This window comes from Thalassophryne amazonica, chromosome 12 (genome assembly GCF_902500255.1).
Source record: "Thalassophryne amazonica chromosome 12, fThaAma1.1, whole genome shotgun sequence".
In the NCBI taxonomy this organism is placed as follows: domain Eukaryota; kingdom Metazoa; phylum Chordata; class Actinopteri; order Batrachoidiformes; family Batrachoididae; genus Thalassophryne; species Thalassophryne amazonica.
Window position 1 is genome coordinate 12168443 of NC_047114.1, and position 16069 is coordinate 12184511.

Here is a 16069-nt window from a genome sequence, read left to right on the forward strand (position 1 = left end):
TTAATTTCTATCAAGTTGTAGAGAAGTTGTAGAGTTACTTTCAGTTTGAGTCTAAGGAAGATAATTTTAGAAATTTTTATATTAAGAAGCCTGATTTACTTTGTATTTGAAATGTAATACACAATTACCATTGGCTATTGTAATAGATTTGACTCATCACAATGTTTTTCCTCTCTGCCTCAAATATAATTTAAAAGAATATTTGATATAAAAAAAATGTCATACACAAATTCAAATGTGTGAAATACCAAGGGGCTGAATACTTTTGCAAGCCACTGTATATCTCTACACTTACCTGGGAATGCCTCAGGATCCCTCAGTCAGAGGTGGTCAAGAGCTGTTGTCCCCGTGACCCGATCCCGGATAAGCGGTTGAAGATGAGTGCTGAGTATGAGTAAGTAGTGTTTTTTTCCACCATCACCTTGGACTTCACTTACCTCCGTCATTTCAAAGGTCACAACAGCGTGAAATTTCACACCTAATAAGCTCCCGAGGGCGGAGTGTACATCTGCCAATCATCAGTCCTTCCTTGGTATTATTTGGTTGATTATTTGGCCCAAGCAGAGGGTCACACCTTTGAGTCTAGTCTGCTTGAGATTTCTTCCTCAGAGGGAGTTTTTCCTTACCTCTGTTGCTCTGGGGGTTGGTAAGGTTAGACCTTACCTGTGTGAAGCGCTTTGAGGCAACTCTGTTGTGATTTGGCGCTATATAAATGAAAATAAATTGAAATTGAAAATTGAAATGCCGTTTTGAGCTGGTATTGTTTGTGGCTTGTGTTTAGCTTCTTTGGTACAGACCTTTATTTATTTATTTTTTGTTTGTTTGTTTTGTTTTTCTTTTTTTTTCAGGGTGACTGGGTGTGGTTACGGGAGGATGAGCAGTTCCTTCCCAGCATCGTGTCCTCGTGCTCTGGAGGTGTCGTTGTCTTTGCCACGGACTACGGCCAGGTGAGAACCGCTAACCTCTCGATGGTGTTTTTATTTTCTTAACACGACTTTTCCATAATTTTGCCTTTTTAAGGCCGAGGACTGTGATGCACCAGAACTTTCCTCCCCGTTTTTCTTCCCAATAGTTGTTATAGTGGGTGTGTCCAACTTTAAAGCTGCACAGATGTCTTTAATCTGATCTAAAACTGTGAATTACTGTTTTTTTTCTGGTAAATTTACAAGTATAAAATATTTTATGAACCAGTGTGGTGAGTGATGCTTCTCCATCGTAACTTGTAAAAATTTAATATTTGATAGATTATTGGCAACCAGTCAAAAAGGCTGTTAAATTTTGTATGTTTGAATCGGACTTTTCAAATTCAGAAACCAGTTCAGTCTCTTCTTCAAGGAGACTTTTTTGCACAACTCAAGCAATCAAGGCGTTATCAGTTAGTTGGTGATAAAACCATCAGTCGAGCGGTTGTTTCAGCACAAATCTTTAATGTTCTTTTGTTCTAGTGAATGAAGCAGTTGCAAAGATTGCAAAATGTCTAAAGCTCTTCTCACGCAGGAGGTGTGTTGGTGGCAACCACTGGTGTGCTGTATTCACAGGGGTGTCAATGTCCAACCCCTCGTCCACATCATGACACCTGGGTAACTGATCAAGTAGGGGATTGCCTGTTGGGTTGAAATATGGTGAGGGTCTTGTGTGTCCCGTAGCCATGAAGGCCGAGCGGGAACCCTGCACATGAGACAGCTGATGGGTCTCTGATGAAACAAGAAGTCCTGAATGGCAGAAGGAGACAGGAGGTGATAGTTTGTGACCCAACAGCTGTGAAGGCAGGTGAAGTGCTGCAGCAGATCCTCAGACACTGATTATTTGGGATTTTCCAGCCATTGAAACAGGCTGAGGATCTGTCAAGGACTGTGCGTTTGTTGGCGTGTAACAACATTCCCACGTTCAACAAACCTGCGCACAGGCGTCTCTGGGTCGATCCTGTCTGGGAATTGATCAAGCGACGAGCTTCCTCACCACTGAGGGATTATGCGGGGTTCATTGTGCGTCGTCTGATACTTCCTTGCCAGTGTTTGTCAACTCCCCCCTTTTATTCCCCTTTAAAATTTTATCATGGATTTGGAGTTTCTGGACAACCTAATGCTTTCCAGCCTGTCACACAGATGGCATGTCTGTGGCATGTGCACCATGAGTGAAGTTGAGTGCCAAGTCTTATGAACTACATGCACCGTTACATGCCACAAAAACAGCATCTACGAGGTCTATTAGAAAAGTATCCAACCTTATTATTTTTTTAAAAAACCATATGGATTTGAATCAAGTATGATTACATCAGCCAAGCTTGAACCCTCGTGGGCATGCGAGAGTTTTTTCACGCCTGTCGGTGACGTCATTCGCCTGTGAGCACGCCTTGTGGGAGGAGTGGTCCAGCCCCCTCGTCAGATTTTCATTGTCTGAGAAGTTGCTGAGAGACTGGCGCTGTGCTTCATCAAAATTTTTTCAAAAACTGTGAGGCACATCCGAGTGGACACCATTCGAGAAATTCAGCTGGTTTTCGGTGAAAATTTTAACGGCTGATGAGAGATTTTGGATTGTTTCTATCGCTGTAAGGACTTCCCACAGAGCGGGACATCGCGCAGCGCTCCGAGGCGACGTCGTCATCCTGTTTCAAGCTGAAATTCTCCAAATTTAAGCCTCTGTTGACCCAGGACATCGTGAGAGAACAGAGAACTTTCAGAAGAGGTCGGAATCAGCAGTTTATCCGGACATTCCACTGTTAAAGGAGATTTTTTTAATGAAAGACGTGCGGACGGATCGGTGCGGTGGCTCGCAGCTGGCGCAGCGCGCCCGCCACAGGAAAAACACCTCCGTTGGAAGCCTTAAGGACAAGTTGGAACATGCCCTGCTGTAAGCCGCCTGGATTTTACAAATGGTTATCAACACGGAGGTGTTTTTCCTGTGGCGGGCGCGCAAAAACATATGAATCAAATCCATATAGTTTTTTAAAAAATAAAACGGTCGGTTTCTTTTCTAATAGACCTCGTATGTGAGGGTAGTAAGTGATGTTTTTGTAACATCAGTGAGATGTTCATCTGGCAACAGGACTTTCTGCTCTAAAGGTCATTCCTCGTCAAATCAGCTATGATGCAGTCACATCCAGAGTTCATTCTGTGATGTCATATATACTGAACAAAAATATAAACACAACACTTTTGTTGTTGCTCCTGTTTTTCATGAGATGAACTAAAAGATCTAAAACATTTTCTATATACACTAAAGACCTATTTCTCTCAAATATTGTTCACACCAGACACTGACACCCCCCCCCCCCCCCAGCACCACCACCAATAAAGCAAAACTGCACATGAAAAATGGGAGCCAAAAAAAGTGTTTGTGTTTATGTTTTTATTCAGTGTAGAAACCGAGGCATTTAGGAGTCCCACTCCGTTCTGTTATTTCAGCAAAACACATTATGGAAAAAGTGTTGTGATGTCATGTAGAAAAAAGGAAGCACAGAACCGCAGAAATGACTGTACAACATTTCAAACATGTTTGCTGAAACACTGGGTTTGATTGTTTTTGAAAAATTAATTTAAATATATTTTGTAACAATATAATCAAATGCTCCAACTTATCAAAATGTGCAAAAAATAAAGAGACGCTGTTTGACCGTTTCCTATGATGACGGTGCTAAACTGTTGGGATTTGCGTTGACGTGAAGCATCACGGCAGCACTTGGACGTGAATGTCTTCAGGCGGCGCTGCGGTAAAGTGGATGATTCTGTGCGGCTTCACCCTCCATCATGTCCCGTGTGGTTGCTGAGCTCTGGGGCCTGAGGATTTAAGGTCCTGTTGAGCTGGTGTATTGTCCCGAATATTTAGTGGCAGAGACATTCTTATCTGGTGGTTCCTTTTCATGCAGAGACCTCTGGATGCTGAAGCTGAAGACCTGCACACCAGAGTTTGTAATATGCAGCAGGACTCCAGCTATTTATTTCTGTTTAAACCTTCTGAAAGGGAAAATAAACCTGATAATCTCCAACATACACAGTATGGAAGCTGCTAAATGTGGCTCATGAAGGCTAACGGCTGATTTTCTGACATGAACACATCGTGCATGGATATAAATGTGGTTTTGTTGCTGTCACAGTAATTCAGTTTTGGTGTTGTTTCGTTCATGCAATTGTGTTGCTTTGTGTGTCCTCGGCGGCCGTCTGTTCTGTTACTGGAGGTGAACATCACCTGTTCAGGTGGAGAACAGGTGTTTGTGTGTGAAAGAGCCTGAGCCAGCTCTAAGCCCCGCCCACCTCAGTAACTGTGTGTTTGTGCATGAGACCCACACATCATCTGCAATAAGCACAGGTGTGCTGATAATTAAGAGTAGATCCCTATTGATCAGTTGGCTGATAATTTTGGCCAATATGAGCCTTTCACCAACACATCAGCATTATGTTTGATAACATGAAAACAAATATTTTACCAAATACAGAAAAACTTTGGCTATTAGAAATGATGTTATTACGTAGTTTGTCAAGCATAAGTTGAACCGATCACTTAATTTAGACAGGTGGCCAGCTCTGGGAAGAGTCCTGCTGGATCTGAACGTCTTCCATTTATGAATGATGGAGGCCACTGTGCTAATTGGGACCTTCACAGCAGCAGAAATGTTTCTGTACCCTTCCCCAGATTTGTGCCTCGAGACAGTTCTGTCTTGGAGGACAACAGGCAATTCTTTGTCTTCATGTTTGATTTGTGCTCTGACATGCACTTTCAACTGTGACACCTTATATGTAGACAGGTGTCTCATTTCATCTCATCTTCAATCGCCTGTCCAGAATTGGGTTGCTGGGGCAGCAGCTCCAGCAGGGGACCACAAACTTCCTTTTTTGGGGGGGGCCACATTAACCACCTCTGTCTGGGTGATATCTGGGTCTTTCCCAGGTCTCCTCCCAGATGGACATGTCTGGAACACCTCCCTAGGGAGGTGCCCAGGGGGCATTCTTACCAGATGTCCACAACCACCTGAGCTGGCTCCTTTCAACGTGAAGTAGCAGTGGCTCTACTCTGAGCTCTCCATGGATGGCCGAGCGTCTCACCTTTGTCTCTAAGGGAGACACCAGACACTCCCCTCAGGAAACCCATTTCGGATGCTTGCACCTGCGATCTGTGCTTTCTGTCATGACCCAATCCTCATGATCATAGGTGAGAGTAGGAACGAAGATTGACCAGTAGATCAGGAGCTTCACCTTTTGGCTCAGCTCCCTTTTTGTCACAACAGCATGACCGAGTGAATGCAATACTGTCCTTGCTGCACCAGTTCTCCAGCCAATCTCATGCTCCGTTGTCCCCTCACTCGTGAACAAGACCCCGAGGTACTTGAACTCTTTTACGCTGAGCAAAACCTAATTCCCTACCCGGAGTAGGCAATCCATTGGTTCCCTGCTGAGAACCATGGCCTCAGATTTAGAGTTGCTGATCCTCATCCCAGTCACTTCACACTTCAAACTGACTCAGTAAGTGCTGGAGGTCACAGGCTGATGGAGCAAACAGGATCACATCATCTGTAAAAAACATTGATGAGACCCTGAGCCCATCAAACTGAAGATCCTCCTACCGCCAAGTTCACCTCAATGTCCTGTCCATGAATACCGCAAACAAGATTCATGACAAGGTGCAACCCTGGCTGAGGCCAACCCCCACTGGAAACAAGTCCATTTTACTGCCACGAACCTGAACACAGAGATTTGATGGCCCTGAGAAGGGACCCCCTCACTCCATACTCCCACAGCACCTCCCACAGTATCTCCTGGGGTACCTGATAATGCATCTTCTCCAAGTCCACAAAACACATGTAGACTGGATGGGCATACTCCCAGGCACCCTTCAGGATCCTTGTGAGAGTGAAGAGTTGGTCGGTGTTCCACGACCAGGACGGAACCCACATTGTACTTCAGTTTGGCAATTGGTACTTGGTTCGGCCAAACCCACCTTTCCAACACCCTGGAGTAGACTTTACCAGGGAGGCTGAGTAGTGTGATGCCCCTGTAATTGGCACAAACTCTGTTCCCCTTTTTTAAAAATGGGGACCACCACCCCAGTTTCCCACTCCTTACGCACTGTCCCAAACCTTAGTGCAGTGTTGAAGAGACGTCTCATCCAAGACCGTCCCTTCTTACCCAGAGCCTTCAGCATTTCTGGACAGATCTCGAGGAATATTAACAATCATCTTGTGTTTCTTCCATTTTCTAATAATTATGCCAACAGTTGTTTCCTTCTCACCAAGCTACTTGCTTATTGTCCTGTAGTCCATCCCAGCCTCATGCAGGTCTACAGTTTTGTCCCTGGTGGTCTTGGCCATAGGTTGGAGTGTGATTGATTGATTGTGTCCACAGGTGTCTTTTATACAGGTAACGAGTTCAAACAGGTGCAATTAATACAGGTAAAGAGTGCAGAGTAAGAGGGCTTCTTAAAGAAGAACTAACAGATCTGTGAGAGCCAGAATTCTTTGTGGTTGATAGGTGATCAGATACTTATTTCATGCAATGTAGGTAAGTCCCTTCGGCTCCTCCCTTGTTTGCACTCGGGGTCGCCACAGCAAATCCAAGGTGGATCTGGATGTTGAATTGACACAGGTTTTACACCGGATGCACTTCCTGACGCAACTCCACATTACATGGAGAAATGTGGCAGGGGTGGGATTTGAACCCCTGCCGCATTTCTCCATGTAATGTGGAGTTGGAGAAATGTGGCAGGATGCAATAAAATGCAATTATTTAAAAATCATAAAATGGGATTTTTTTTTAGATTCTGTTTGTCACAGTTGAAGTGCACCTCCAATAAAAATTACAGACCTCAGTGGATCGAATATTTATTTGCCTCACTGTGTGTGTGTGTATATATAATTCTTTTTTAAAACTCTCTAATATCAGTATCAGTCTCAAAAAATCCTATCGGTCGGACTCTGAAAATGATCAGCAGGAATGACGATCTCCTCTTTAGTCCAAAATCATGAAGCACAGTCCTCCAGTGAAGCTCGCTGTTGACCTTCATGTGGTTTAGAAGCTCTTGGAGGCGGGATGACAGATGATTGACAGGCTCCAGGCAGCTAATCGCTTCAGTAACATTTAATTAGGGCTCCAGCGTTCAGCCTGTCCAGGCAGCAGGAATGAAACTCTTTATTGAGAGTCTTTAGGGGGAAAACTGATCCCTCTTTGCCCCTCATCATCACCGCTGCTCACTCTTCCTGTCAGAGCATTGGACAGGTTTGTCTCTGCCCTCCTTAGAACCTCCAGCATGAAAAGAAGCAGCTGCTGTTTGAGGCAGCAATTCATCTCCTGGTGCTTTGTCCTGCAGTCAGCTCAGAAACACTGAAACCTGATCCGGACAGCAGAAAGCCCAAGATCCCTGCTGGCATACAGTGCTGGTTTATTAAATAAATAAATAAAGGGCTACTGCTAACGATTATTTTCATCATTGATAATTCATTGATTATTTTCACGATTATTTGATTAGTTAGGCATATAAACTGTAAACAAAAAAGGTGAAAAATGTTTATCATTGTTATCTGGAGCCCAAGATGATGCTTTTAAATGTTTTAAGATATTCCATTTGCTGTGAGACAAGGGAAAAGCACTAATAAAATAAACCAGAGAATATTCACATTAAAGAAGCTGAAGTCAAAGAATTTGGATTTTTTTTTTTCATAAAAAAGACTTAAAACGATTCAATTATTAAAAAAATAAATAAATAAAAAGTTGTTGGTTAATTTTGATTCATTTCTTTGTTTAATAATAGTTAAATTTCACAGGTGTATCTGGACCTGGAATAGAAACCACTCCGGGGCAGATCTGCAAAAATGACCCAAGCTGGAAAACTGTTACACTTTCTACAAGTGACTGTTCAAAACGTGTCGTGTTAACACAACGAGCTTCAGGAAGTTAGTGTGACAATATAAATGTTCATTGATATTGATAAAATCTTATCAATTCTCAGCCTTAACAAAGTGGAAACGTTAAGAAAACTTAATAGAATTATTTTTCTACAGATCATTTCTACAAAAAGATTATAAATCAGTAAAATTTTGTTTGCAAAAATGAGGCAGAGCTCCTGCTTCTTTTTTTAAATGATGACAGCTTCAACTTATAAAAACCACATTGAAGTTTCTTTTGTTGGTTATTTCGTTGGTTGGTCTGAATAAGAATCATTTAATCGTCCAAGTGTTGATTCACTTCCCTGATTGATTTTATTAAGTCTATCCTGACTGAGCCACGGATGGATCCTGTTGATCCCGGAGCACTCCTCCGCTGTGATGCTTTGTTTCAGAGATTTACTGTTGTTTGCATCTCTCGCTCGACTTAGTGCCTGGTGCTCAAGGCTTTGTGCTGATGCGCGGAATACCAACTCCATCCATGACAAAACTAATTATGTCAGATCCCAAAGACTGCCTGTCCAGTACTCAGGTCTGACCCATACAGCAGGACTGTGCCCAGCCTCTGCACCCTGTGCAGGGAACAAAGAAACATTAGCGGAATTCCCAATGACAGTAGGGCTGTACAATATGGCCAAATTATCGTATCTCAATATTGTCATATAAATTGTCATGTGAATGCCACTTATATACATGCTGTCCATATTCTTGAGCCGCTTAGGTGGGTAGGGAGAGTTCCCATGGGATACAAAGCTTTTCAACCTACCATCCCTGGTTCTCAAGACCAGGCATCTAAGTGGCTCTACTCTCTCTCTCTCTCTCTCTCTCTTTTTTTTTTTAAAGATATTTAGGTGTACCTTAGTAAACACTAGTAGAGTTCCACCTTAGATTTGGAATGTATAATAGAAGATATACCTTACTGAATTTTCATCTCAGTATGATATAAGATATGACTATGATTTGACACAAAGTGCAGCAACAGTGAAAATTAAACATTCTTAAACAAAACAGTAATAATACCACACTCATTTTGCACTCATCATAAGGTTAGAATACTGTGCCCTCCAAAAGCATTGGAACACTTGAAATTTCACACATTTTAATTTGTTTATGCCATTTTAAATACAAGAAATACAATAAAATAAAGAATAAAAATTTCTAAAATTATCTTCCTCAAACTGAAAGCAAATCTCTAAAACTTGATAAAACCTGTAAATAATAATCAGTTTTATTGCCAGTTCTCTTTAGACAAGTCAGGGGATGGAAACATGAACATTTCCAAGTCACTGAATATGTCTTGGACTTTATTTACATCAATTATGAAAAAATACAAAAGTTTCTTTCACCAAAACATCAAATCTAGGTTTTCATCTCAAATGTACTATCTGTCAAATTGTAGCTTAACTTTCAGGTCTTCTTTTTAAGAAAAATCCTCCTCTGCACCACTTCATCAGGAAGCTGGATTTTATATTTTTAATTCATTTATATCAAGTTGTAGAGATTTGCTTTCAGTTTCAGTTAAGGAAGATAATTTTAGAAAAACAATGTATTTGAAATGAAATAAACAAATTAAAATGTGTGAAATACCAAGTGTTCCAATACTTTTGAGGGCAATTGAGAAATACTGAGGAGCAGCATCTTACATTTCATATATAGTGCAGCAGATGAGTGGAATCCTGCAAATGGTGATACAAGCATCAAATTCAGCACAAATAATCCATAGACATGAACTCTTCTGAAAAAACTGATCAGCCAATTGAATTTTCAATATGCAGCCAGGTAGGGGTTAATTGAAGAATTAGACAGGGGTCAAAATTAAAACATGCTCCAATCATATAGAAAACTACACCGCATTATTTGACTGATCATAAAGATTCCAAAAAAGGTATAGTTTGGACAATCTGTGACTGAATGTTAAAGGCGTTATGAGGTAAAATCAGCAAGAATGGTAACAAAGGTCAGTTTTAGTTTGTACAGGGGTCAAAAGTTAATTTTGCTCCAGCTGTGTTTGTGCTGAATTTGATGCTTATATAATCATTTAAAGGATTGTTTCAGTTATCTGCTGCACTAATAAGCCAACAGAGCATGAACCAGCTGCTGTCTGTTAGCTTAAACATGTGTATAAAAGGCAACCTGAATTAAAGGAGAAATGCTGTTTTTTACAACCTGGACCTCATTTCTGGCATAAAATACCGTCGTTTACTCACCAATATAAGTTTAGTGTGATTAGAAGTCCATAGTTCAAACAACATGTTCAGTTCAAATCTGATGCAAACATTTTTCTTCTGCTAAGGTGGATTAGAACTTTTTGTGGTACACAGCACAAACTACTGGACAGGAGGAATCTAGCAGTCAGTGTGACTCACTGATTTGAAAATGCAGGTCTTTCAACCAGATGTGCGGTGACGTGACATGTCAAATCAGATTTCAGGGGAGTCCAGTGAAACCCCGGCCTCCGCTCTACCTCCACCCATGCCAGGGAGTGTTCAACATTGGACATTTCCTGTTTCACTGTGACTGAGAATTTGGCACTTCCTGTTTGAGTGTGAGCTTGCCACTGAGTTCCCATGAGATTCCATGGGCTCTCATCTGTCAATTCAGGAAGTGTTTGGCAGTCATCATTGGAGGGGACTTTAACGTTGCTTTAAAGTGGATATGACACTTAAAGACAACATAGTCTTATTACATGTAACAAAGGTTATATAATTCGGTCAACCTAAGCGTTTTAGGAAAATGGACGCAGTTCTCCTGTTATATACAGCATTTGAACGTCCCGCCACTGAAAAATGTGCACACCCCGTGACCAGCTTCCCGCTGAGCACCAAGCCTGAAATACGTCACTACGTGTAGACCGTATCGGCTGTTTACACTTTTTTTAGCGGCAGAAACTTTGATTAAACACAGCTCTCAGGGACTTGTTTGTCGATATGCCTGACCAGTGTGTTGCAGCATATTGCACAAACACAAGGGCGAAAGGTTTTAGCCTTTTCAAGTCCAGGCAGATTGATCGAAAGCCGTGGTGTTGTGCAATGCACGAAATGTCAGGCTGCCGCTCGCTCCGTTCGCACACATGCATTTGCTCCCGACAGCAGACACTTTCCTCTACCGTCTCCATGTTCTCACCGCTCACAGGAACACATAAAATGTCAACCCCAAATAATATGTTCACAATAATCTTGAAGTGGTCAAGGAACTTGTAAAAATATCACTGCAATACGTAGTAAACACAGCAGCGGCATGTTCACTGTTTTTGGCGATCTTTTTCGAAACTTTCGGTGTTTATTTCCTATTCTTTCGTGAAAACAACGTAACTATACATGGATGAATGCAATGCCAGGCACTCAAAAATGGAAAAAACCCGAAGGTAATGACGGTGGTTCACAAGTAATAGCTACACTATCGCGGCTCGGGAACAATAACAAAGGCAGCAGACAGATGCTAGAATCGAAAATGCTATAATTAGAGTGTTATAAACAGCAGCAACAAAAATTAAAGCCTACCTTACCATTCCATATTCTGCAGCCTTTCAAAATCCATCGGAATTGGCACGTCTCTTGCCTCTGCTTTGGCTCCGCCATAAACACCGTCGGCATTATTTTCGCTGCCAAAATGCTCCTGGTTTGAATGTTCGTCCGAAAGAAGAAAAGAAAAATTCTTCCTAGAACACACATCACACAATATAAGATGTATAAAATGGGCTTCTCAGACTCTGCTGTTTGTTCACAGTGTGAACTAAACACCACTGATACCTATTTTCATGCCCTTTGGCTCTGCTCACCTGTCCACTGTTTTTGGTCCAAAGTCACTGAAAAATTGTCCTCCATCTCGGGATGTAGAATTCCCTCATCTTCCTAATTTATGTTTACTTGGAAAGATAAACAATTAATTAATATTAACCACTGGTCAAACCTCTTTTTCGAATATATATCAGAAAAATATCCACTTCAATAAGAAATCAATTGACACAATTTAATGAAACATGGTCCTTATTTATCAACTCATTAAATTTGAATTGGAAATTGGAGGTCTGATTTTTTTTTTTTTTTTTTTTGCCTGTTACGGAATGCCACTCTTGCACCTGTTAAAGTACTGTATTAATATTACATTATGACTTGTTCCTATTATTGTTGCCCTACTTAGTCTTCTTTCTTGTGCTGCAGATCCAGGTTGCAGCTCAGTGTGGTACTCTTGTTGTCAGAGATTGACACTATGTGTTTTTTTCCTCTTGAAAATAAATGAATTGGTGGAGGAGAGAGCTTGTGTCTTTAAGAGTTGGTGGCCCCTCAGGTATGGTGGGGCTGTGCAGCCTGTGTGTGGGGGGATGGATTTGTTGTCCGGCTATAGAGTCCTGGGCTTGCCTGGGGATTTGGGGTCGGGGGTGGGGCTTCGAAGGTCTGGAGGGTTTGCTTTCCAGTGCTGCCTGGTGGCTCTGCGGGCTTCTGGGCCGGTTGGGCCAGGTGCTGGCCCACTCTCCCTTCCGGCTCCTCCCATGTCGGGTGTGGGTGCGCCTTGTGCCTGGGGGGGTGCTGGGCGGCTGGCCGGCCTGTCTGTGGGGGCGCCGTTGCCACACCGTGGGGCTGCTGGTCCTGTTGGGGGGTTGGGGGTAATTGGGCAGACGTCGTTCCTTTTCATGTGGGGGTCTATACACTCTGCTGTTGGCTGGCTGGGGTCCGGTGCCTGGGCGGGGGATGGTGCCTCTCCCTGGGGCTCGGTGCATATGTGTCCTTCCGTGCCCCTGCCTCTCCCTCCGGGTCTGTATGTCTCCCTGTGGCTCCTCGGTTGCCCCTGCTGCGCTTGGGTCTCATCTCGCGCTTTTCCTGGTTTGGAGACTGCCATGTGGGGTGGCTTGTCCATTTCCGGCTGCCTGGCCCCCTGTCCCCCCGTTTGTTTGTTTTTTCCCATGGGGTTCCGGTGCTCCTCTGGGACTGCCCGCCTCCCACCGTCTTGTGGTTCCCTGGTGTCTCTGTTGGGTCTGGGGGTGGGCCGTGGGACCCAGTGGAGCCGCTGTGTGTGGACCGCTCCCTGCACCTCGCCTCTCTTCCGCTGGCTGCTTGGGGTTGGACTTCACATATGACACCCTTCGTGTTGTTTTGGTGGTCGCCCCTTCCTGATAGAAGTTGTCAGTTGTCTTTAAGTAGGACACATCACGTTCACTGTCTGTCTTGCACAAATAAATTGCATATATGTGTATTAATGTACATAAATGGTTCTGCCACTGTGGCATTTACCATTACTATATATGTAGACGGGGGAAGAAAAAAGAAAAAAAAAAAAAAAACAGTCCTAGTTTCACATAATTGTATAGTTAAAACACCTCATGTCTATTTTCCTTTGAGTTAGACATTTAAATCTGGAAGTTTGAATCATTGCACAGTTTTGTGCACCCGCAGTGTCTCTCTGAAGATTTAGGTGGACATGTTCTGTATTAACGTCGAACACTGCATAGTGATGGCAACGTGAAGTCACGGTGTCGAGGTTTCGACATTCCAGCGACCCTCCAGGCCAACTGCTTCACCAAAAGCTTTATTCCTTTAAGTCTCATTCAGCAGCTCATTACAGACTAACATCTACTGGTCAAATTATGTATAGCACACTTCAACAATAGCTTCAAGGCCACGTTGAAGAGTTTCTGTGAACATGTAACAGCAAACAACATCATCATCATTATTTGGTAGATGTAAAGAGCAAGTTTTCTTTCATATTAACTGAGAATTTGATCACTTTAAATAGAAAAATTGAATTTCATTCCTCTGGATGTCACTGCATTGGTGTTTGTCTTTTTACTTGATAGTGAAGGAAAAGAGCTTTTTTCTGCGGGACAGGTGAAAATATTTTTTCATAATGTGTAAGGTTGAGGTCTGGAACAAATCGGACAGTTCTGTGCTTTTCTGGGGAATATTCAGCGAACAAATGCTGATATGTAAGGTTTACTCATCATTAATGTAACAGTTTTCTTTGTGAAATGACATAAAATTTTGGAATCAGCCCTTACAACAACCCTCAAAAGCCTTCCAGCACAGAATGTATCCTCAGAGACCGATAGGAATAGGAGAAGTTTAGACTCCTGTAAAATATCTGGACAAAATAACAGCTTTATTTTCAGCTGGGAGAAAAAAAAAAAAACTTGTGACAAAACATGTGATCCAAAGGGAATGTTGGGAACTGTAGCAAATGAGCAGATGTGGCAGGTTTGGAACTTGTGGTTGCAAATTAAAAAAGCTGAATTTCAGCACACTGAATCGATGCCAAGTGCCAAACGGCAATGACAAATTGTGCACAGCAGAGATAACCAATGTTCTGTGAAAATGATCTGAAAAAGAATTCAGAAACTGAAAAAGTAAAAAAAAAAAAAACACAAAACCACAAAAAACACTTTGATTCAAGTGCATGAACTAAATACATACTCCTGACATTTGATCACATCTAATTTAGCTTATGAAAAGCCACTTTGAACAGAACTTTGACCTTGAAAATGATTCCAAGGTAAAAATTTGTGGAATTGGAAACTCGTCTTGGAGGAGGTTTTAACTCTGAGTTCAGTGCTCTAGTTTATTTTTTTATTTTTTTTTTGGGGGGGGGGGGGGGTGTACACACAGTAGCATTTTTGAGTGCTAAATAAAACATGGCCTAGTGATATATTTATTTCTCTCACTCAGCCGTTTCATTAGCCACTGATGGGGAAACCTGCGTAAGGTCGTATTTACTGAAAAACTTGAGTTTCATTCGAGCTGATATGAAAAGGACGGGAAGTCAGTCAGCTTTTGATTTCAGGACCTGCTTGACAAAACCTTTTTAAAAACCTGTTTCCAGGTCTACACCTACAAGCAGAACGCGCTGACCAGGCAGAAGGTGCAGCCGATGCACAGCAGCAGCATCCGCGGCGTGGAGGACATGGCGGCTCTGGAGGACCTTCACGACGGCGCCATCATGCACAACCTGTTTCAGCGCTACCAGCAAAAATGCATATATGTAAGTGTACAGTGAATCTGACGGTGGTCCTTCGCTGCTGATTTTTGGCCCCAATTTCAAAATAGAGGAAATTTGGCCCAATTGTTAAAAGGTTTTTTTTTTTTTTTTACATAATCCATATGTAATCATAGTTCTTAGTTCTGTTTATGTCCACTTGTACATGATTGTAAGTGATTATTGATTAATTCACCCGAGTACATATGAGTAATTTAAACACTTTTTCCCCACTCTTTTCCAAAAAAATAAATGTGTCTGTTTGAACCTCAAAACTTTTTTTTGTGGGTTTCGTGTTGTGTTGGAGGATCAGGAGGCGGCTCGAGAGAACGGGAGGTCTGGATTACAGCATACCTGAGTGTAAACTTTCACCTACTTTTACACAAGATTTCCTGATCTACACCAAATAAATACAATGCTGCACTTTTTGTATCGCAAATTTTTCCTACATCACAAATTTATTTAATCCTCTTTAAATCTTTCCTGATTGCTCACATTCTTCTACAGACACTACTTTTACCACTAATTGTACCTGATTCCAGGCATTGATTGATTATGTGATGTTTTTTTTTGTTTGTTTGTTTGTTTTTGTTTTTGTGCCATAAATGATCGGGTATCAATAATTAATAAAGAGGACAGACTTTGACATCACAAATTGTACAGATGCAGATCTGTTAATCCTCTGAATCATGAGCACTTACTTTTTTGTTCTTTCTTTATTTTGCTTCTGTCACATTTTTACTCATTGTCGGCACATTTTTGTTTACTGCACCTGGAAGTGCTGCATCACTTTGCAAATGTCTAGAAGTCATTAAAGCTCAAAAATTACTTTTGTGCAAATAATGCAGTTACAAAGTCATAAACCATCAAAATTGAACTTCTTTGGTAATTTATTTAACAAAAATACAAGATGGATAGATGGATAGATGGATGGACTTTATTGTTGCCATACTTGGGAAATTCTTGAAACTCTAATAGTAATAAATGTTTCCCACAAATGTTAGAATATTGGGAGAAAAGCTATTTTAACATCAAACCTATCTAATTAATTACAGGATTTGTGATACATTAATATGAATTAATTGCTTGTATAAAGTTTTGCTGTGAAAATCATTTTGTAACAGCTAAACAGCATATGAATAGCATCTATGTTAAGGTTAGGGGTCCGGATTGAACCGATCCAGGCTGGTAATGAACCCAAATGCAGGGAGCAATGAAGAGAGTGGGAATGAACAA

At 41.8% G+C, this 16069-nt stretch overlaps 1 protein-coding gene across 1 annotated transcript in view; it reads left to right on the plus strand.

Moving 5' to 3' along the window:
- Positions 1–16069, plus strand: part of myo10 (myosin X) — a 289282-nt gene that overhangs the window by 78214 nt on the left and 194999 nt on the right. Inside the window, exons 2-3 of the mRNA XM_034183772.1 lie at positions 849–947; positions 14681–14839. Coding sequence (XP_034039663.1) covers positions 849–947; positions 14681–14839 — 258 coding nt within the window. The remainder of the gene's footprint in view (positions 1–848; positions 948–14680; positions 14840–16069) is intronic.